Genomic DNA, 22,762 nt, shown 5'->3' with positions numbered 1-22,762 from the left:
CAATCTAATGCAGTCTGCCCAATCCCTCAAGAGGATGACTCATACCATTTATCATGATCACTGAATGGAAATGCTGCATGTTTTTCAAGATGGTCTGTGGAAAACCTCAAAAAATCTCCCTTAGACCTCAACATAGCCTGTCACAATTACACAGGCCTTTTGACACTTTGCTGCTTGTTTCACAGGTATACTGTCATGTAGTCTGGGATTGTATTCATAAGGTATCTCCAAGCAAGAATGCTGCTTTGCCTCATCTGCTGTTTACAGTGATTTTACCTCCACACTCTACACTCTCTGACAAGCCTCAAGAAAAACAATTTCCATTTCCAGTAGTAAGATAGCACAGGCCTAGGGAGGCTTGTATACATCTTATATCAACGTCACCAGCAGCACCTGTCAATATCAAGAAGCACTGACACATCTGCCTACCTAGTATTGGCCGCTGAAGTTCTGATGATGAGCAGATGTAACTGACAACCTGTTGTGATGGTGGTTGTCAACGTAAAGTTCAGCTAACGTTAGTCCCACATCAGGTTTGCTGCCCAAAATCGACGACTAGGGATACACGGCCAGAATTATATCGGTATCGGCAGATAGCTAACGGCTTTGAACAGATGTTTAGATATCAAGACGTTTTACTGTATTTCAAACGAGCAGAACGTTCAGGCGACACTAGGCTACTACGCTAAAACGTCTAAATTTCATTCACATTACTGCACTCATAAGCCTCCAGAACTAAATATTATATCTCTATAGTGTTAGGTAGACGTAGTCCCAATTTCGACATTTTATAAAATGTTTCTAAATTGGCATTAGGAAAATATGTACATGAACAATATCGGATATCGGCATCAGCCCACAGTTCCTGTGACGGTGAATTCCTACAAACACGACTGTGGACACATAACGCTATCTGCCTGCACAATAACAACCTCATAACTGTTTATCGGACCGCTTATGACAAAGAAAGCAAAGAAACATGATGTTAGCCTGTCAAGAATGCAGTCTGGCTTTCCTCCAGCGTGAAGAGAACAAGCTCCTAGCGGGTTTGTGCGGCTGTGTGAGACACCAGCATCAGCAGCAAGCTAGCGTTCTTTGTACCGGACCACAGTGCTAAACATGAACACCGTCTAGTTTCTCGTGCTAATGACCCGTAAAGCGTACATGTGTACATGCTGATAGATACCACGGTGTTTACAGTGTCGGAACGACACGGTGGTGGTGAAGGGATAAACAGTGCTGCGCGAGGCGAATGACTTGACAGCAATGCTAGGCTAGGTGATTATATTTATCAGTCTGAGGAGACTTTCCAACCAACTGCTCTATAATTAAAACGCAGGAGCATATAAGAAAACAATGACTTAAGTTACTGGAGACGAACTCGCTCTACAGTGTGACTGTTTTAATATTTTCCTTTCGTCAAAATGGTACACCGAGCATGCATATGGAAAAGCCATATGGAAAAGCAGGACATCTAACGTTAGCTTGCCAATTCGCTACCTATCCTTCCAGTTGGCGAGGTATTAAACCTTCATCTCTGAGGCTTTGCAACGAAATGCAGCTGCAAAGAGCCGTAGTTTACATTTCTCGCACAAAGAGTAGCTAACCTAGCTAAAGAACTCAGCCAAAGTTTAGCTTTACCGCGTGTCCGCATTAATGTTGCCGGCAACTCGGGACCGTACTTCAGGAACGAGGTAAAAACTTTATGACAGACAGACAGAAGGGTAAGCCGCGACATAGGAACCCCCTCTTCGCTAGCGTTAGCTATTTTGCTAACTGCTAACCGCTTATGAACTAGCCTAGCTAACTAGCACATTTCTACGCTAGCCAGCCAAGAGCTCGACAGGCGGTCCACTGAGAGGACGAATGCGAGGCACCGTTTTCGTCGTTTTTCCACGTTTCTAAAACGCCCCATAAACTAAAGGCACAAAGCAGCACACTTTAACATACCTCACTACTAACGCTATGCACCTCCATTTTGTGCCAGGAATCCTGTGGCTGGGCAAAAGGCATCATCCCTACGGTTAATCTACAGCCTTGTGTAGCGAGGCATTCCTTCGTCTCAGAAGCTCTGCTGCCCCTCTTGGACGATCAGTCGTGGTTCGGGAGTAATAAGCCTGGCGCCTGTGTGCAGGGCAGCCGGAGGGTCGCTTGCGGAGGGTCTGCTCGGTTGGACCATACGCGAACCGGACGCCTCTTACTTTCCCATTGACACGAATATGGCCGCCTCCGTGCTACCCACAGCAACGGAGCTGTACGCTGACGTAGCTTTGACGCAATTCAGTTTAGGATTTCCCCCATCCAAAGGTACAAAGAGGGTAAAAAGAAATAATATTTAATATTATTATTAACAGTAATGACAAAATAACACAAAAATAAATAAATAGGAAGATAAAGAAGAAGGATATGAAGAATAATATAACAATACAATCATTTATTATAATTATACTTTCTAATTTTAAATAAATTAATTAATATAAAACGTATGAACAATTATAGTAATACATAAATAATTCAAGCACTATCACTATCGATATATTATTATTATTGTTGTTGAAAAGTAATATTTATTTATAAATGACAGTAGTGCCATTTTCAGCCATCAATTTTCCTCACAGTTCAGAGGTGATTTATTAAAATGCTTAAATATAAAAGCAGATATAAAAAGCATTAGAAACAAGAACGCAAAAGAAATAGAAAAAAGTAAAGTGTTTAAAGCTCTTGGTTGTTCTGTGAATTTCTTACCATTTCAGCCATCTAGACCCTGGACCTCCAAGGAGGAAAGTTGACCAAAACATTTAAAAATCCATCTAGTCCATCAGTTTACGTCCTCTTTCCTGGTGGGATTAAGGAGCTTAGGACTCATCCCCTCTATCCTGACCCACACAGAGAGGATAAATCCCACCCAGGGGGTCTTATATGTGTAAAGAACACAAAGGTCACACAAGCAAAATTTGGAGCCGTTTTTAGCCAATGCTGATATTCAGAAGCAGTATCATCACTGTTCAGGACTGAGATCACCATAAATAGTGGAGAAATATGATCTTAGATAAGCAGCACAGACTGTGAAGCTGGATATAGTTTGCAGCAAGATAAGTGGTTTTAAGCTAGCATTAGTTTAACCCACAGTAACAGCTTAACTTAGTGCTACTTTAAATCGAGCCCAAAGCTAGTTCACGAACCCACAAATACAGCTTTGCAGCCTATACCCTTCAGTATCCATTGTTCTGAGGAGCACCGTTAACACAGTATTTTCATATTTCCAATATTTCCAATATAACCCAATAATAAGTAGCTGCCAAAATGATTTATGTGATAAATGACATTATACTACTGATGCTGCAGATAAACATTATGTTGAAAAATGCTGGATTATTCCTTTATGTACATCCAAGCCTATTAAATAAGCAAGAGAGAACATAACATATATTAGCTTTTTTCCCCTCTACATAAAAGATTGCTTATAAAACACACTTGTTTCAATAGTAAAAGTAAAGAGATGCAGACCACACTCAAGTTAGTGCCATTTATTGATGTAGTACTGGATCCACCCGAGAAGACTGTCTGATATGCGGTAAAAAAGGCCGCGGCAGGTCCATTATTACTTGTAAGCTTCCACAGGCACGGTGTGGAGTGTGTGTGAGTGTGTGTCCCCCTCCCCCTCTGATACAGAGGAATCCTTCTGGCTGGAGGTCATCTCCACGCTGGACTCCGCGTCCCTTTCCGGACTCAGCCCCAAGTCTTCTTCCACTTGTTGAGGTAGGCTGGCTAACAGTTCCTGCCACAGACATCATAATAAGGACACATGCTAACAAAATAGCACAGACTGGTTGTCATCTCTAAATTCAAATACATTTTGGTGTAGATCCTCTGCATAATATTGTTTTTCTTACCTGCTGTTTCTCTAGGTCATTGATCTTCATCGCTTTCAGTAGGCTTTTGGTGAAGGTCCTCAGCTCATAGTACTTCTGTTTTTGGTTCTCTAGCTCGCTCTCAAGGTACTGGACTTCTTCATGCTATAAGAAATAAATGGAAGTTTCTCAATTTGATTTCCAGAACATCACCTCATCACCTTATATCCATACATTCCATATATTATGAGAACATATGTGGAATCTGCAGCCAGAATGAAAGAGTGAAAGGTACTTATATTGGCAATCATTCAAGATAAAGTACCCCCAGAAATAAATCATTTGTACAAATTACAATGCAAAAGAAAAAATGACTGGGGTATTACAGAAGATCTTTTCATACACATTTTTTTCAAGAATATCCATAAGTGGAAAATTCAAGGAAAAAAAGGACAAGTACATCTGACACAATCAACACTTACCATACGCTACACTCATTATTTATATTGTGCTATATTTATGACTATCAACTTAAAATTATTTTCAAAATAATACAACCTACATGCCAATAAACTGTCATATAAAAGTAATTCACCTACATTACTCTTGCACGCCTGGGTTGGAAGTGCATCAAGCAGTATAAAGAACGCCAGATATTAGAATGCAAAAGTAACAGAGAGTGCACGCGCAATCCACTTTGCCCAACAAATTGATGCTTGGAAATGATTTGCCCCTGTCACTATTTGTATGCAAAGCCAAGAAGCTGTGGGTGTCTGGGAGCAAAGCAGAGCAGAGTGAATTCCTGAGCTCGTCAGCCAAGCAGAAACATTTTCATTTAGGGAGAGGATTATAGATGAGTGGCAGTACACAGTTTCAGGCATGACCAACCATGCATCACTTTGGTGCAAGGGAAAAAAATAAAAAAAAAAGCACAGCAGGAAAAAAATGGGCCTGTAGTTAACAATCAGTTTTTGTGAAATTAGTTGAGAAACCAGTGTATGTTGATCAGAGAACAGGATATGTAAAGTATGCCTTGCTATCACGAAAATGTTCTTCACTGTCAGTATAGAAAATTTCATTTACTTGTCAATAATGAATTGACCAGATCTGCCCAGATATAATCAAAATGTAGATAATTTTCTATGTATAATTTTCATGAGACTGATTTATGAACTTAATAAACAAACATGTACATCTGCTGATGTAACTACAACAAGGATGAGCATAAAATAGTAAGGAGAAATCTTCACTTTTTTATATTGTGCTTGTGAGTAAAATGCTCAAAGGAATTTATTAAATCATCAAGTCATAATCACATCTGCATTTCTGTGGTAATGAGAACTGTTCCTATTTAGAGAAAAGTTTGGAGGAATTAAGATTAAGAGCTTTTTTTTAAGTGTATGATTATTGCCACTGTTTACATTCAGTTCTCAAGCTATTTTGAACTCATTGTGTAGCTTAATCTGTTTGCTGAAATGAATAATATATATAGGTATGAGACAAATGTAGGAATACTAAATAAAACCAAAAAGATACTGAAAACCAACTGAAAGATTAAATTTCAAAGATGAAACATTTCATGCTCAAACTTGTAAAGTACTCACCAATAAATGAACCTGTTGTGTAAGTTTGTCAATATAAACATGTTGTTTCAAAGTACAATTACTCCTAGTCATGCATATGTACTCTGTTTAAATTCAAGAGTGAGCAGTTCAACTAAACATTTAAGAGAAAATTTACAGCCTGGTTGGAAATTTTAAAAATCTGTCACCAAAAACTATTTGGAGCACAGTTTTTAAAATGTTGCATGGTTGCATGAAACTAATATATGAATACAAATATGAAAATAAATAAATAAATAAATAATAATAGCAACAATAAACATCTAAAAACTGCAAATATTATCTCATGTGGTTTTGCAAAGCACAAAGAGAAAAAGACAGAAACTAATTTAAAAAAAAAACTAATTTAAACTGAAAACTATGATATGAGCTACTGGTTCTTTACTTACTTTGTATTCTAAAAGACTATGCATTTGTTCCATATCTGTGGCCATCAACTCGCCATCATCGTCGTCGTCATCATCTTCTTCATCAATTATTTCAATCTTCTGTTTGGAACAAATTTGCGAACAGAATTCATACTCAGAATTAAATTCATGCATTAATATTGCAATTATTGTTCACAAGTAAGTATAAGTAAAGCTGCTCTCTAATAATCCATTTATACAGTCATATGCAAATGTCTGAATACCCTAGGTCAAATGACACTTTTTGCTTAAGACAAACTTAATTATGGCATTTATGTGAACTGTAATTCACAATTACAGTTTATTTATATTGGAAAAAAAATAGAATATAATGTAAACTATGCCATAATTTTTACACAGGCCACAATTTATGTTTTTATTTTTTTGTTTCGAATATGTTAAATTTAGCAAATTAAAAGTAATTATGCATTAAAATACACAAAAGAGTGCTCCCTCTAGAAGATGTGCACTTATTTTCGCATACAACTGTACACATATTTAAATACCTATATATACACAAACAAATAGGGGTGATAAAGAAAAAACCTGAATAAACGATTGGAGAAACATACGTCACATATTCAGTGACCATCATGCTTACATAGTGCGAAATGTACAGAATGTACAGAATAGCAACTGTTTTCAGGTGACTAAGAATGTCAGTGCAGGACATGATCAGACTGTGTCAGCAAGAACAGTCCATCCACAACTAGATAGAGAGATATTACAGTGGGACTGCAGAGATGAATTTGAGACTTCAGTTATTAAGACACTTTGTTGTTTTTTACTTTTGTCACCCATTTGAACATAATATGTACATATTAATACTGTAAAAATGGTTTGTCAGTTCAACTTAAAAAAAAAAAGAGCCGCTGTTTATTTGAGTTGAATAAAACTAGTTCAACTGCCTGTTACCAATATACATACATACATATATATATATATATATATATATATATATATATATATATATATATATATATATATATATATGAGAGAGAGAGAGAGAGATTGGTAACACACACAATATGATTCAGTGGAATATACTGTCCTACCACATTTTCAGCAAGGCCAGAATTAGTAGAGCCATCATGCCCGTCGTCATTCTCTTTCAGGTAAGAGTCACTCATTCCGTCTTTAAAGACAGAGGAAACATATCACTGTCATTTGAAAACATCATACAATTTTTTGCTTTATTTTGAAAATAGCCCATAATTACTACGTTAACACCTTGTTATGTTACACCTGTAATGATATATTAAAATTTACTAATATCTGCAATCAAAGTGAAAATAAGACTAGAAAACTAATTTAAAAATGCTAAAAAAAAAAAAGTAATGACTGAATTGGCTTGATCTTCATGATCTGAAAATAACTCAGTTACAGTGATAAGTCATAGTTACATACACTTGAATAAAAGATTCAATATACCTTCAGACATGCAGAGTGACACAACATCATTCTGTTCACTATCTTCTGCAGGCTTTAAAGTCCTGGGCTCATCCTCTTCAGGGGTCAGAGGTGAAGGGGGCTCTGCACTGGCTACTTTAGGAAAGGTTGCTGGGCCTCCTTTGGGAGGTGGAATTTCAATACCCATCAGTCGATACTTCCTCCTGCGGTTACCGATCCAAGTCTGCCAGAAAAAGATGAACATGAAGTATTGAATATCAAAGGGCTTAATTGCATCTATAACTGCTGATGCAGTTCAGCTTACTAAGTGATTGAATTGCTGGTATCTGCAGAGAAGAACCTCAGAGGACAGCGCTTCCGAGGACAATAAATGAACATGCACATATCTATCATTAACCACAATCACAATAACTGATAATTAACATATAGTTATGGCCGATAATAATGATTACATGAAAACATGTTCTTTCATTTAAAAACCTAATTTATACAATTTACCAATAATTAAACTTTCAAAACGTGCTCATTTATATAAAAAGAGCAGGGACCATAAGACTATGAGATTAAAACTCTAAACATGAATAATGAATTCATTTTAATTGCCATGACACAGCTAATAAGTGGGATTTTTTGTAAACATTTACATTATTTTATGTAAATATTTGACATTGGTTAGCAGATGCTCTTATTAGTTTCATTATTAGACATTTGACACTGATATCAACATTTCTGTCAGTTTTTCATATGTTGGACAGTGAAGTCTCAGTTTCCAGTCCTGGATTTTTGTATTTGCAAGTAGATAAGGCACAAGATGGCCGATCAGTTACATAAATAGTTCAGGGCTCAGTTTCCCAAAAGCATCTTAGTGTTAAGGTCATCTTAACTGGGAGAGCGAGTGTTCAATGTGATGCTTGCTCTACCATTTAAGAATAATCTTTGTGCTAAGATGCCTTTGGGGAAATCCAGCCTCGTTAATCAATAGCCAGGGATTACAAAATCCAGGACTGGAAACTGAATTCAAGGGTTCGATTTGAATATTTCTACACTATGCTATCCATTTGAGTATGGTGAAAATAATGGATAGCTCTTCAAATCTGAACCTTGAATCCAATTTTTGGTTCTGTTTTTGTATTCACTAGTAGTTATGGCACAAGGTTGGAAAAAAACGGAAATACCCTGTACTAGTGACCACACTTGCACACATGTGCAAGCAAAACATAGGGCAAGTTAAATTGTCAGTTGTAATTACTGGCTGTAATTCCAATATCAGTCCGATAAGAATAATTAAATGGTCATATTCATTGGTGAATAATACATCGCCTGCCAAAATACTGTGCAGCTCTAATAAAGACCTTTAAGATTCTCTCTGAGACTTTGTTAATGTGTGCTGGAGTAAACAACATAAAGCAGGTAAACTGCTGACCTTGATGATTTCACTGTCCACGTTGAGCTCAGTAGCTGCTGCTGAGATCTTCTCTCTGCACACAGATCCCAGACTGGTCATGCCATTGTCCCAGTACCTCTTCAGTGTGTATAGGTCCCCATCACTAAACTGCGTCCTGTCCTGAAGCTGCAGAAAAGGAAACATTTAGAGCAGAAACATTCATAACCTGAAAGTGATGGCAAGGCATGAAGGGTAGAAGCTGAAAGGAAGCCGAAACACTCACCGTTCTTTTACGGGAGTTGCTAAGAAGCCAGGGAGCCGACATGCTACTTACCTAACAAAAGAAACAAAACAGCTTAAGGGTACTCTGCAGTCAGATAATAATGCTTCAGTTAAAACATAACATTTCCTGTCAAAGCAATCAAATTCAATGTTTTTTACTGAAATTTCATTTTAAAGGAATATATATAATTTTCTCTTTATCTCAAGTTAACTTCTTCAGCTTTGCACTGGAGCTTTGAGTCTAATGTAGCTAACAAGTAACAGAAGTGCATACCAACTAATTAGCATCATGATAACTGCATGCTTAAGCTTTCACATACTTGCCCTAAAACTACGTCGAGTTGATATTTCAAACACTTTCTTTCCCTTACATTATTTACAGCTTTAGTTAACATTTACATATGTAGAATATGTAGAACATGTTAGTAGAATGTGTAGGATATGTTAGTTAGTTAGTTATGTAGAACAAACTAACTAACAAGCAAACAAACAGAAAAAGTATCTCTATTTTAGTCCATTTTTATTTTAATTTTTACATCTTTTGAACACAGCAGCTGTCCTTTAAAGTGTGTGACAATTTCAGGATGAATGGACTAATAGAAATGGCCCAAAACCACTTGGAATTAAACCTCTTTACATTAAAAGCAAAGAATGTTTTGGCCTTTTCCAAGTCCAAATATATAAAAAAATATTACATATTGTCCAAAATATTACATATTGATATTATATATAAAGGCTGAATGACAGGGACTATGTTTTAAATTTCTGCCAATTGAGGTCTACTTTTAGGCCTAATTTTGGCCAAGAACCCCAGCAAAACCATTTTTTTCTGGCTTGAGGTTTAAACACTTAGTTCGCACGTAGTGTGGTGGACTGCCAGCTGTGGTTGCGCTGTAATGTAAACAGCACATCGGTGTTTGTTGTTTCTGATTGGTCTGACTCATCTACAGACAGTTCACAACCTCTGTGTTGTTAGGTTAAATTGCTCCACTTAGGACAACATTATGATAGTGTAAGTTCTAATTTAAATTGCAACTCTTTTACAGCATGATTTTAATAAAAAAACGATTTAATGCTGAAGTTCATGGTTTTTTTCTTTCTAATGGTAACCGATACAGTGAATAACATCGGAAAACCTTAATGTAAAGTAGTCTTCTAATATAGAATGACAACTGTGTACACCTTTAAACAATACAATTAACTACAAGCATTTTAATGATACAATTATCATTTCCTTAAGCTCAGTTAATCCTACATATCAGTTAAGACAACTGATCAGCTGCAGCATCATGATCATAACATTTTCATAACCATTTCATAGCCGATAAAAATCAGCTAATTTGATGAAGTGAAAAAACAAAATGTGACTGGTATGGATCTGTAAGTTCTTCTACACATGCAACTAAGTTAATGAACACCGTGACATAATTGAAAAATCTGGAAAAAAAACATTGTTAATCATGCATCCTAATATGAACTGTTTCACAATTTGAATAATGAAAACATGAGGTGCAGTTGCAGAAACTAAGAATGACATTATTCAAATACAGTGAGCTCTTAACTGTAACTGTGGTGTGAGATGGAAGATTTCAGTATTTAAAGGAATACTTTGCTCATCAATACTCGGGCTAACTTCTCCCTTATAGCTTTCAATGTTAGATAAGCTATTTGCAGGCTTTGCTCTTTTACAGAAGCCATAATCCAGCTCATAATTTCAATGAGATTACATAGTTGAGATCCAGTAAATGAACACTGTGTCCAGACATTGGTCAACTGTTTTTAGTAAATCCCCAAAATGACTTTTAGTATGATTTCATTTTTAGTATGATCTGTATGATTTGAGTTATTCCCTACAGTGGGCATTAGTTTTTATCTTAACTGATGTGACAAAATCAAAATATCTGATTAAATAAATAATAGTTCAGATAAAGTCCTTTGGATTATTATGAATTATTATTATTATTATTATTATTATTATTATTATGTGATATATGATACAACAAAGGCAGCATGGTGCTTCTTTTATGCAGTTTTATATCTTTTATAAAGCTCCAATTCCACATACTGACACGATGATACGTTGCATGACATTTTACTATGCCCAGTGTGGACATGCACACGTTCTAACTACTGTGGTGATTTGAATGAGTTTGAATGAGTTTGAATGACTGACTGTTACAATTAAATAATTCACCGTTACATATAGTTGAATAAAGGAAGTTATTGTCTATATTCTACTGTTCTGAGTACAGACTCAAAGTTGAGATTCTGTGATTTTTACAAATAATTCTTGATTATACTTCTTGAACACTTGAACTGTGGTAAAATATTGTGATGACATGTAATGTACTGAATTGTTTTCTAACGAGAATATTATTATTACGAATATTATTACGAATCAGACATATTTTTAATTATACTTTATTCCAAAGTTGTGTATCAAAAAGTCTGAGACAACTATTAAACCATGCATAATGGTGAACTGTGCTAGTCATCACTATACCTTCAGGGTGGGTATTCTTGTCGGAGAGGTCTGAGAGAAGAGCCTGAATGGGTAACTGTCACGAGAGGCTGTACCGAGTAGTAAAGAACTGTTGGTTTGGCACCCTTTCTCTCCAAATAGGGCAGAGTTTAGGGAACTGAGTGGTGCAGTCGACTGGTTCCTTGCAGTCACAGCGTACATACCCCGGCTATCGATCAAGGAAGGCCCGCTTGTCGAGTTCCTGTTGCCTTCTGCTGTGCTAACACTGCTACTGGTGGACTTGCTGAGTTGAATCTGGGCACCCATGTTAGCCAGCTCCTCTTCCCGAGAATACTCATCCTCCACATCACCTGTTTCCATGGCAATCGAAAACGTCTCTGACGTATCAGGTGGGTGTGGCTTTTTCAAACTCCGATCCTGACTGGTTCCAGGGTTAGATCGTTGCGAGGCTTCCCCTAACCCGGCAATGGTGTACACCTGTTGGATCCTAAGCCCACTGTCTGAGGTACTGGCTGGGGGGCTGTTGCGTATCGGCAAAGTTTGTTGGTGAGAAATGCTTGGCCATGACTGGTTCTGAGGCGTTCCATATTGCTTTGCCCAGTTGGGGGGGATAGCCACTGGTTCTCGAGGCGAGAATGTCCTCCTCATCTGGCTGAACAACAGGGCACTGGAGGTGGGGATGTGAGGAGTTTTGCGCTGGAGGGCTATCGCAGCAGAGTGGAGGGAGACTGTGTCTGGGTGTAAGGCTGGACGAGCCTGCGGACTTGGTTCAGGATCAGACTGTGTGGGCACGGCTTTTGGCCCAGTTCGACTTTGAGATGAGGAGTCTAGGCGGGTGGCGTTGCGCAGGAGAGAGTATGTGCCCGTCACTATGACGTCGTTATTATTATTGGTTCCACTGCCGCTGCTGAGTGGTGAACAAGAGGAGGGTGAGGAAGAGGAAGAAGGGCAGGAGGCTGGGGGTGGGAGGAGGTGAGCCACGGCCGGACCACGCTGGACAGCTCGCACGGCAGCCATCTCTGCTGTTAATACTGATCCAGCAACAAGAGCCCCAGCTGGCCCGGCAAGGGCATGGTTAGAAAGGCCAACCACTCCATTCTTATCTGCCTTGGAGGCCAGCTTTCTTCTTTTGTTGCCTACCCATGTCTAAAAAGACACAAATAGAAAATTAATAAATGAAAAAAGAAATCTAATTCTCATATGTTTCTTTGTAATCCATGTACTAAATCAAGACATGTTTGATGCTTGTTTACTTCTTTAGCACCTGAGTTACAAGGCTAATGTAGATAAAAAGTAATGAAAGCTTATAAAAGATCACAATATTTTGTATAAAAATTTTTTTTAAAAGGGATTGAAAGTATATTCTATACCTAAAGAGTAGTAGTAGCCATCTAGATAGAGGCTAAATTTAAATTCTGGGGCTGAATTCTGTACTTATCCTATTCTGTACTTCTGTACTGTACTTATCCATTTTTGTAGAAATCACGTAAGAAAATAAGGGGTGTAACAATTCACAAAATTCAAAATTTGATTCGACACAATACAGTGGTGTACATTTTTCAATACAGAACAAATGACGATTGGCTGAAAATGTGCCTTGTGTTAATATGTTAATGTTTCCATCAGTTTAGTATAGGAAACATTTCAACATTATTTAAGTAAAATACCTGAAAGAAAAGCAGTGTCCTGATCTAATGCTTTAGCCAGAAGCTAATTTTTTAGTCCTAGGCTAACACATTAGCCACAAGCTACTGTGCTAGTCATGACGCAATCATACAATACGATGTTCTGCAATACATTTTAATACAATATGACACACTGTGCTGTTACATGCCAAAAGTAAGTCTGTTTGACATTACTTGATGCACCTCAAAGCAAGTTTGCTCACTGCACAGTGTTAATTGGTGGAGTATAAGTTACATTAGCCTAGTACTTCCAGTGCAAACAAGCAAAGTTCACATATGTCTTGGCTGATCAACTACATTTAAAGTAATGAGAAAAAAATTTGCCAGCCTTTTAATTTAACTTCTATCAATTTCTTCTGGAGGCTATTCTAAAGCCAAAGACAATGCATACATGTCATCCAAAAAAGACTGAACAGCCAAGTCTAGGACAGCATCAGATGTGCCTAAATTCATTGCCAATAGCTGCGACCACCCTGTGTGTTATTACAAATCAAGAACAAGAGGAGCAATGCGTTAATGACAATGACCTGATAACATGATAAACAGAGGCTTACCCTGACCACACTGAAGTCAAGTTTGGCCTCCTGGGCACACTGCAGAATGAGTTGGAAGCAGCTCTTGCTCTGGTTAGTCATGCCATTTTCATAGTAACGCTCAAGGATGCGCTGCTGTTCAGCAGTGAACACTGATCGCAGATTCATCTGAGAATAGGTGAAAAAAAAAATCAAAATGAATAAAGCCTGGTTTTATAGGAATATCCATAGCCTGGGGCCTGAGGAGTGTTTAGATGCCTGAGCTAGTGACCCCTACCCAATTAAATTCAGGAAATGCAGTCTTCTACAGCAGTGCTTCTCAACCCAGGTCCTACTCTGCACATTTTAGTGTAATCCCCGCTCCAACACGACTGATTCAACTAATCAACAAATTAACCAGCCGTACCTGAGTTTAAGTGGGTGTGTTAGAAAAAAAATGGTGTCAAAATGGTGCTTTGAACTTACTTGATTAAAATGCTTGCACATGTATTAAATCAACACACTTCTTGGCAGGAAAAACAAGAACTGAAAAAAGAGATTGTGTGAACATATCATTTTTTATTCATGTGCAGCCATTTGACACGTTTAAATCATGAACCTTTTTTGTTTTCAGTGCAGGGAAAATGCAGGACCAGGGCTAAGAACCGCAGTTCTACAGTATTTAGACCACAGTTAATAAGGCATATGTTTATATACAAAGAGTTAGAGAGTTTAAATAATTTTCAAACCCACGCACATCTTTCTTAGCTTCAAGTTATATTCATGAATAGTTTAGACATTTCATCCACATACTCACAGTCTGAATACTCCGCTTCTCCTGCCATGTTTCCATGCTTCTAGTGGGAGAGGTGAGGAAGAGATCCGGGCGACCAGCAGGCCAACTAACTGAGCTCTAACATACAGCACAGAAGCGCTGCCACTGTACGCAATCGCTCAGGCAAGCCATTCAGCATGCATGAGATCTCAAATTAGCTACCTTTCACTTATTTAGTAAAGTTTTCTCTAAATTAACTTAGGAAAGCTTAGCTACAATTTGGCAGGGTCTCATGATCGATACGATTCTGTGGTGCTATCTGATGGGGGCTCGCTCACCATGTAGCATGGTCTGATTTTTGGGTGTTGTTGAGTTGACTTACTGTCTCTCAAGTGATCTGGCCAAACAGAGTCTGGAAGACAAGAGAGGTAATAAAAGTAGCTGCACACTAGTGAAAAAGGATCTCCTAGTATTTAAAACTGTTCTGCCTGTGCAATAAACCTGCATTTGAGGAACGTTCAAGTGCAAGGACATTGGATAAATGCCTACAAGAACAAAAGAAAGATGTGATAAAGTGATTTGTCTCCATTTTCCTTTGAAACACTACCTATTAGTCCATCCTATACCAATCAAAATGATTAGTAACCTCCTTTCCAAATGTATCATCTAATATTCATAAGCTTACCCCTTATACAATCAACAAATATATACAACTGTAAACGTTTTTGTATGTTTCTTTATTGAATGTAGCCCACGGGCCTATGCAGTGTTCAAAACCCTTCGTTGGCTCACGATGTACAACCAACCAACTGTATTATAAAGTACAATAAAACACAAAAGCATGTGAGCAGCAGGGTAGATCTGTGAATCCTGCTTCTTTAACCTATTCAACAAGAGTGTTCGTGTATGAAACAAAGGTGGACAGCAGGCTAACTGTACCAAGTTAACTTGGCCGGTACGCTACTGATGTAGTAGCGTTTAGCCACAATGCTAAAAACATTGAGTCGCAGCGGTGGTAGTTCATTAAATATTCGGTAAAATGCGCCTCGGCGGTTAAAAAATCCAGTCAGGCTATCGCTGTTGTCATTTTCTGCTTTGCATAAAGGTAGCTAATTTGATGGGGTTACTAAATAAGCTGTTTCATGTATTTGCAGTCGGCGTTAGTATTTTAGCTGTAACACTGCTTCACAGTCTTGGATTAATAAGGAGGGAGGCATTGCAAGGGTTATTCGTTTTTCCTCCGTTTCGAAAAGCCTCAGTGCGCATGGCTAGCGTATGAAATAATGATTACATCTCAAACACAATTGATGAGGAAAACGCAAATCCACCCTCCCCGCTCCCCGCAAAGGGTAAAACAAAAAGCTGGCCGCCGGATTCACAAACCCTGAACGGCAGATTCTAACGCAACTTTCCCGTGACTAAAACAAACCAGCAAACCACGTTAAAGCCACATTTCCATCCGGCACAAAAGCGGTAGGATTTGAGGAAGCAGCGCAGATCGCGCATTTCAGCAGAAGCACCAGCCAGGCCCGGGAGACCGCGCTAAACTTTTTTTTCCTTTATTTGCAACGCCTGCGACCCCGATGCTGGTCAAAAATGTATGACCTAAGCTATTCGGAGACCGGGGATGTCCCCTTGTGTCGTCGAAAGCGCATTATAACCGTGCAGCGTATGAAACGTGATAGATACCTTTGTTTTTGTTGACAAATCGAACGGCCGCCCGAATTCAGCAGATTTTTCACTGGTCCCCTTCGCCAGACAATGAAATCAAAACGTCCGATCATCAATTCTAATCATGATCGTGACGTAAGAGTAGACAGGAGCCAATGGGCGGGCGAGATCAGGGCTGTGACATTTTGCAAGCGACTGAAAACTGAGCGCTCTCGTCCCGCCCATCGCTGACTTTGTGGGGAGACATGGAGGGTGAAAGGGAGGGAGGTCACTGCTAAAAGAAGCGTAGCTCTCGGTTTCAGGTCGTTTGAGAGAAATAACAGGCGTGGACATGTGTTAAACTGTTATGTGTGCAGAAAAAACGAACGAGACCCGAATATTAGAATCGTGTGTGTAAATGCTTATTGATTATTCTTTATTTTTAACTTTTGTTACTGAACAAATGAGGTTGGTAAGGTTTTATTGAGCGTCTGCAGAATACATTAGTCTGGTACATTGTTTTAGATGATTTTACAACTTCATTTGACATTATTATGAGCCGATTATTAGTTAAACCAACAAACAACCTAAAATATAAATAAATTTAAATAATATTTAATACATGTAAATTTAAATAATAAATATATGTGAAGGATTTCTTTGAACAATTTTATTTTTATTAGAGAATTAATTAATTAGAGAAATAAAAATATGTTTTCCATTTTTCCATTATTGGCTGTTCTTCTTTTCAGAAACGTGTTATATTCTTTAAAATGGATATACACAGCATTGGAAAGAATGAAACTCTCTCTCTCTCTCTCTCTCTCTCTCTATATATATATATATATATATATACATATATATATATATATATATATATATATATATATATATATAGAGAGAGAGAGAGAGAGAGAGAGAGAGAGAGAGTTTCATTCTTTCCAATGCTGTGTATATATATATATATATATATATATATATATATATATATATATATATATGTATAGCCAAAAAGAGCAAACTGTGTTGATGTAACATATCAAAAGACAGCAACTGTGTTCATGTAACATTTTACTCATGATTTTACTCATGTGCAATCCTTTAATACACTTTAATCATGAATTGAAGTGTACTTTATCACTTCATTGAATATCGTGAATTATTCAACAAACCATGCAGAGTAAACACACTGTTTTCCCGCACCTTTTCAAAAAAAAATCTTTCACTTTTTTTACGGCTATTGTAACTCTATGATTTCAACCAAAACGCTTCAACAACTTTTTGAACCAGAATCCGTCATGTAACACTGTATCCACAGCAGGGGGCGCTGCTTCAGTTCTGAGCCGAGCAGAGTGGCCTGATTAAGAAGTGTGCCCTCTCTATATGGGATGTATTAGCACAATTACGACACTCGTTTGTAAGGGCTACTCCCATTACCAAGCGTTTGTGGAGAACGTCGTCGCCTTTGTAGAAAACACCGATTAATAAGCCTCGCGTTTGGTGAATTCATTCAGAGCGACTTGAAACTAATTGTTTCTGTGCTTTAAAGCTGGCAAATGTATCATCAGGTAGATGCAAACTTGAACCTTCATACTTAAGTGGGTCCATAACATTAAAAGTTCACACCATCAGTACTTGACAGCCCATGATCCAATAGCCGAATTCAAGATTAAGTCCAGCGCTTGTATAAAGACTGAACTGGACGGTCACCGGTGATCTGTTCATTCTCCAGCTGCTGTTGTATTGTAACGCAGGCTGCTTTAATCTGGCTCGTGGACTGAGTGAGCAGTGTTGTGGCTGCTGCACCATTCTCCAGCGCTCACTTAGCGGCCCGTGGAGTGATGCTGCAGCGTGTCGGTGAGGAAGGGAGGGGTTGCTCCACTTTGCTCGCGCTCAGCGACCTCGCTCCTCTACAGTAGGGGCTCATAGCCGTGAGCTCGGGCTGGCGGGGAGGGAGGGGAGCCGGACTGCACCACAGCATCCCGTCCCACAGCGGCTCCAGCACAGCCAGCATGCTCTGAACTCCAGCCTTTTTTCTCCCAGCCCCAGCGTTCAGCGTTTTTCTGACAGCTTTTACCAATGCGACCACCGAGCCCACCCCGTCCAGCGAGAGCCATCCGTATGCTTTGGTGCTGATTCAGAAGACCGCTGTGACATCGATTATGGCTCTGGTAATGGAACCTATAAGCAAATGGAATCCCAAGCAAGTGCTGGACTGGATGAAAGGTAAAGAAATGCGTGTCGATTCCTTCTCACTGGAGTGATTCATTGGTAGCCTTTGGTGAAAACGCAGCGCTCTCCGTGCATTGAGAGGTGACACATGGCTCGCGTGCATGATGTGCTGTTATGTCATAAAGTCATTAATTCAACAGATGTGGACGGTAATTAGGCGAAAATAAAGTGTTGCTTTGCATGGACGGTGTAGTTTATGTACGGCTTGCATGATGAATTCAGCCTCGCCTTGGTGGGATTCTTACATTAAGACCCTTTACTATGCGTGTATTATCAGTAAATGGAGAGATACCAATGGTACAGTTTTGTAGTGGGGTTAGCAGATTGTTATCCTTGCAGTTTTGGTTCTGAAAGTCTGAGCCTCCCTTCTTCTGCAATCATTTTAAGTCAGGACCAGCACCATGGACAGCTCACGTTTACCATATATGGCGAGAGTTCGACTCGCTCGCTTTTTGTTAATGGTCGAGCCCCTGTGAGGAACCGTTGGCAGTTTGCAAAGCAGCTGCACAGCCTCGAAGCTCAACATATGCATGATGTAATGCGTAGTAGTCTGGAGGCGAACTCGTTCTGTCACGTTGAAATTACCTTGGTTACTCACTGAAACCGTGGCTCTGAGAGCCAGCTCATTCCTCCCAACGCAACGGAATGCATTTATTGATGAAACACCCTGGACTCCTCTGCTCCCCTATATAAGCCACATTTAATGTGGATGAGATGGAAAGGAAAGCGTTCAATAGCACATTAGAGCACATTTGATACAATAGCCATAGCTGTCATGTAGAGAAGATGTGTAAAACAACATCAGTGAAGACAGCATGAGTATGGAAACTGTAATCATACATTATGTGATCTCTGCATGCTAGATTTCACTGCACTGATGAGAAAGAAAACCATCACTGTCATAAGAAAGCACTGAAACAGTGGGCTACTTGCTTGACTCAGGCTAAAGAAGTTCATATTTGGAATTGCTTGCTTTTAAATCATTGACTCACATGTCAGGTAACAATGATGTCAAATGGAATTTCATTTCCAGATGTTGGTGCTTATATTTCATTATAGTTCTCTAACCCACGTATCAACCAGATTTAGCCAGTTTCAATGTGGTCAGTATGGTCATCTTTAAACATAGGCTATTACTCATCATGGCATGCATAGTGCAGTGTGTCAATGACATGCCAAGAGAGTGATGAGTGTCCGAAGAAGGTTGTAAGAGGTCAACATTGTACTTCAATTTTGTCCTGATTGTGGCGGAGGCCTGTGCAAAAGTAAAAGACCCAGAAGAGGCTCTTGACTACAAATGCATAGATGAGATAGTTTTGGCGCTTTCAACACTGCCCATAGCCTATGTCGCATCTCGTGATCCTTCCTTCAGCTCCGTTTAGAGACCACTTCAGGGCTCAGGGCGATGAAGTTGCTCTCTTAAAAACGGAGATGCAATCAGGTTTAAAAGTGTGGAGGGAACAGAAGCTGCAGCTGAAAAGGCCTTTTGGACGTCCTCATTTCATTCTCAAGGGGAAAATCCATTTATTTCCCCTCCACTTCCATTCACGCACGCTGCTGATTCTATTGTATAAGCAAATTACAGCTATAGTGTTATCGCGACGTGAGCGGCCCATAGTGCTTGTGCACCTTGAACCGCTGGAGCCGGCGAAGCCGCGGCTGTAAATGGGCCAGCTGTCGCCATGGCAACCCCACCCCTATTTCAGATCCGCGTGGAGCGCCGCGCGCGTCACGCGCTGGGCCAGATGAGCGTTTCGTGAGAGAGGTTTTTATTTATTTATTTATTTATTTATTTATTTATTTCATTTTTCCACAGTAGAGATTCCCCCCACTCACCCCGCCTCGCTCTGTACTGCCTGGGAGAAGCCTCCGCCAGAGCGATCCCGATGACGAGCGAATAGCATGTGGCTATGCTCACCAGTTCCAAGCACCTTGTTGCCACCTCCTACAGAATTAAGGGAGAAAAAAGAACTATAACCTCTTAAAAGGGTTGGGAAGAATACTTTGAAAAGGTAGTGATGGCTGAATACTGAATACACTGTCCTATATTTATTTATTTAGTAATGTATTTAATGACAATACAAAAAAAAAAAATTCAGAATACATTTAGAATACATTAACCCTGCTGAAAAACTCATAGAAACTGTTGAAAGTTTCTGTTCGTTTCTGGTTATGTAAAAAAGTCAGAAATGGTATTCTGTGTTTTCCTCAACAACATTTTCAACATTTTTTGTCTCTCTTACCACCTGCTTCAGTTCACTGCTGCTCCCATAATCCCCTTAGTGAGAGCTCAGTAATGCTGAGTTAAAGAACTGGCTCATCACAGTGATTTATCAGTCTACTCGGGCTTTAGCAGAAACTCAGTGTTTGTAAAGAAGCCATTAATTGAAGTCCTTTTGAGAGTTTGCCTAACAAGTATCTTTGCTACATGCCATGTGATGATTTTAAAATACGTAATAAACAACCATTGATGGTGTTTCTTTTGAGGATTGTGTTTTTTTTATATAGTGAGTAAGTATTGTTAAAGTATCGTGCCATACATTTAAAAGGTAACTGCATTCTGAATACTGACTTTAATTTGGACTGAATATAAAAGCTTAACTCCTGTATTCTGAATACATATTGTCAATACTTGTATTCAATTGCACTTAGATTTATATGCTCTTAGATTTGTTTGATCAAGAAAGATTCAGAAAGATTGCTGGAAATGAGTTAATGAACCATGTGTGCTGGCATGTGCTACTTAATGTAATAAACAGGTATTACATTATTAAGGCTTTCCATTGTGACAAGAGACTAAGGCTTGTATCCATGTGCAGAAACAGATGGAGTCTTACTATGAGAATGAAAAAATTTCTACTTCCACAGAAAGCCACATGCAGATTATCTCGCCATTCACAAATTAAAGCCCACAGGACACTTACAGTTCGAAATATAGCCATCAAGCAAACCTGGATGTGGTCCGTCTACAGCTATGCTATTAATGACTGCCTGGCTTTTCAGTGCATATGTATTGACTTTTGCCTGCTGCTATTTTTGCATTGTAGAAGCTCAGTTATCAAGTGCTGTACAATCCTAGTGATCAATCTAAAGCCCCTGCTACAGCCATTATCAATCATAATATAAATGTTCAACAGAGCACTCTGTGATTTTAGAACTGTAAAGTGTTGAAGGAGGTGTGGAAAGATGAAACTGCCCCACATTACTGACCCACACAAAGTTCTAAGTGAAAGAACCTGAGGAAATACACTTGCCAACTTTATTAGAGCATACTTACACTCACTGCCCACTTTATGAGGTTCACCTACTGTACGGAAGTCAGAGATTGCTCTTTTGATTTCCAGTGAAAACAGACATTAAAGACAAGCTATTCATTTTTCAGCAGATGTTTCTGAGAAAATTAGACAACACACAGTCCACTTGCATAAGTAAGAGGAAAGTCAAAGGAAAATAAGAGAATAAACAGGATTTTCCAAAACTGGAGTGCAAAAGAGTTTAAAAAGGTGTAGAAACAATGAGACTACTAACAACCATGCAAGACCTGTTAGACCACCAAAACTATTTGAGAGATGGGAAAAAATCAAGCTCCACACTTGCTTTAGATCTCAAAAAATGTGTTTCTGGTGTAAAGAAGCCGTTACTGAGAAAAGGAAATAGACAAAAAAAGAAGAATGAAAAACAAACAAAGAAGCTGCTGGTGTTCTCCAAACAATGGACTGACCACCCCAGAGTCCAGACCTGAACATCACTGAATGTGTTTGGGATTGCTCATGAGAAAAAAAAAAATGAGAAAAAAAAAGACTGAACTGAAAAATAGCCCTGCAGATTTCTGTGAAAAACTAAAAGCAAGCCTCCCAAAAAGAATGAAAAGTGTAACGAAGACAATGTGGACACACAACTACTGAAAAATGTTTATTTAGTAGTTTCACATTCAGGAAAAAAGTATTATTCGTGCTGAAAAAAAGAATAATTCATAGTTAATAGCTGTTTTAACCAAAATTAAAAAGATGATTGGTGGTCTATGTCTTTTGCACCTAATAGGACCACAGTTTCAGTGTACAATTACAGACTGTAGCGAATCTGTTGTCATGCTCGGTTTATCATCAACCATCTACCACATTCATCACTGGTTGGTTCCACACCATCCTAACTAATAGGTTAGGTGTTTCTAATAAAGTGGCCAGTAATTGTATGTTTTGCTTGTACTTTGCGTATGATTCTATTTTGCTTTTTTCTGGACATGGTGGAATCATGCTGCAGCTACTACAGAGCATGATGTCTATTGTTATGAACTAAGTTAATGAACTTAGCATTATTAAGCACAGACAATGTAAAACATTATCAAGCAGTGTTTTTATTTTATTAATCTTTTGTCAGCTGAAAAATTGTCATCACACTGTTTTGATATACCTCACCTCAAAATGCTAACACTGCTAATAAGGAATGAAAGCAAGTAGGGGCCAATTAGGT

At 38.7% G+C, this 22,762-nt stretch overlaps 3 protein-coding genes across 4 annotated transcripts in view; 1 reads left to right on the top strand and 2 right to left on the bottom strand.

Annotated features, from left to right (window-relative positions):
• The window catches only part of rps6kal (ribosomal protein S6 kinase a, like), a 32,994-nt gene extending 30,774 nt beyond the window's left edge, over positions 1-2,220 (bottom strand). Inside the window, exon 1 of the mRNA XM_036569230.1 lies at positions 1,951-2,220. Coding sequence (XP_036425123.1) covers positions 1,951-2,016 — 66 coding nt within the window. The 5' untranslated portion in view covers positions 2,017-2,220. The remainder of the gene's footprint in view (positions 1-1,950) is intronic.
• A 1,292-nt stretch (positions 2,221-3,512) lies between these two features.
• hdx (highly divergent homeobox) lies at positions 3,513-16,284 on the bottom strand. 2 transcript variants are annotated; one of them, XM_036569227.1, is made up of 11 exons: positions 16,100-16,284; positions 14,453-14,822; positions 13,678-13,824; positions 11,460-12,584; positions 8,958-9,008; positions 8,714-8,860; positions 7,312-7,513; positions 6,936-7,015; positions 5,863-5,961; positions 3,894-4,016; positions 3,513-3,778 (listed from the first exon to the last, which is right to left on the bottom strand). In XM_036569227.1, the coding sequence occupies exons 2-11, from the start codon at positions 14,486-14,488 to the stop codon at positions 3,602-3,604; spliced, it is 2,187 nt and encodes a 728-aa protein (XP_036425120.1). In that variant the 5' UTR covers positions 14,489-14,822; positions 16,100-16,284; the 3' UTR covers positions 3,513-3,601. The 2 variants fall into 2 exon arrangements, with proteins under 2 accessions (XP_036425120.1, XP_036425122.1); XM_036569229.1 differs by lacking the exon at positions 14,453-14,822 and having other exon boundaries at positions 16,100-16,255.
• Positions 16,285-18,222: 1,938 nt separating this feature from the next.
• The window catches only part of LOC118807263 (connector enhancer of kinase suppressor of ras 2-like), a 124,155-nt gene continuing 119,615 nt past the window's right edge, over positions 18,223-22,762 (top strand). The window contains exon 1 of the mRNA XM_036569226.1: positions 18,223-18,286. Coding sequence (XP_036425119.1) covers positions 18,223-18,286 — 64 coding nt within the window. The remainder of the gene's footprint in view (positions 18,287-22,762) is intronic.

Source organism: Colossoma macropomum, unplaced genomic scaffold (assembly GCF_904425465.1).
Source record: "Colossoma macropomum unplaced genomic scaffold, Colossoma_macropomum, whole genome shotgun sequence".
Taxonomy (NCBI): domain Eukaryota; kingdom Metazoa; phylum Chordata; class Actinopteri; order Characiformes; family Serrasalmidae; genus Colossoma; species Colossoma macropomum.
Note: the sequence above shows the minus strand (reverse complement) of the source record. Positions and strands in the feature narration are given on the sequence as shown.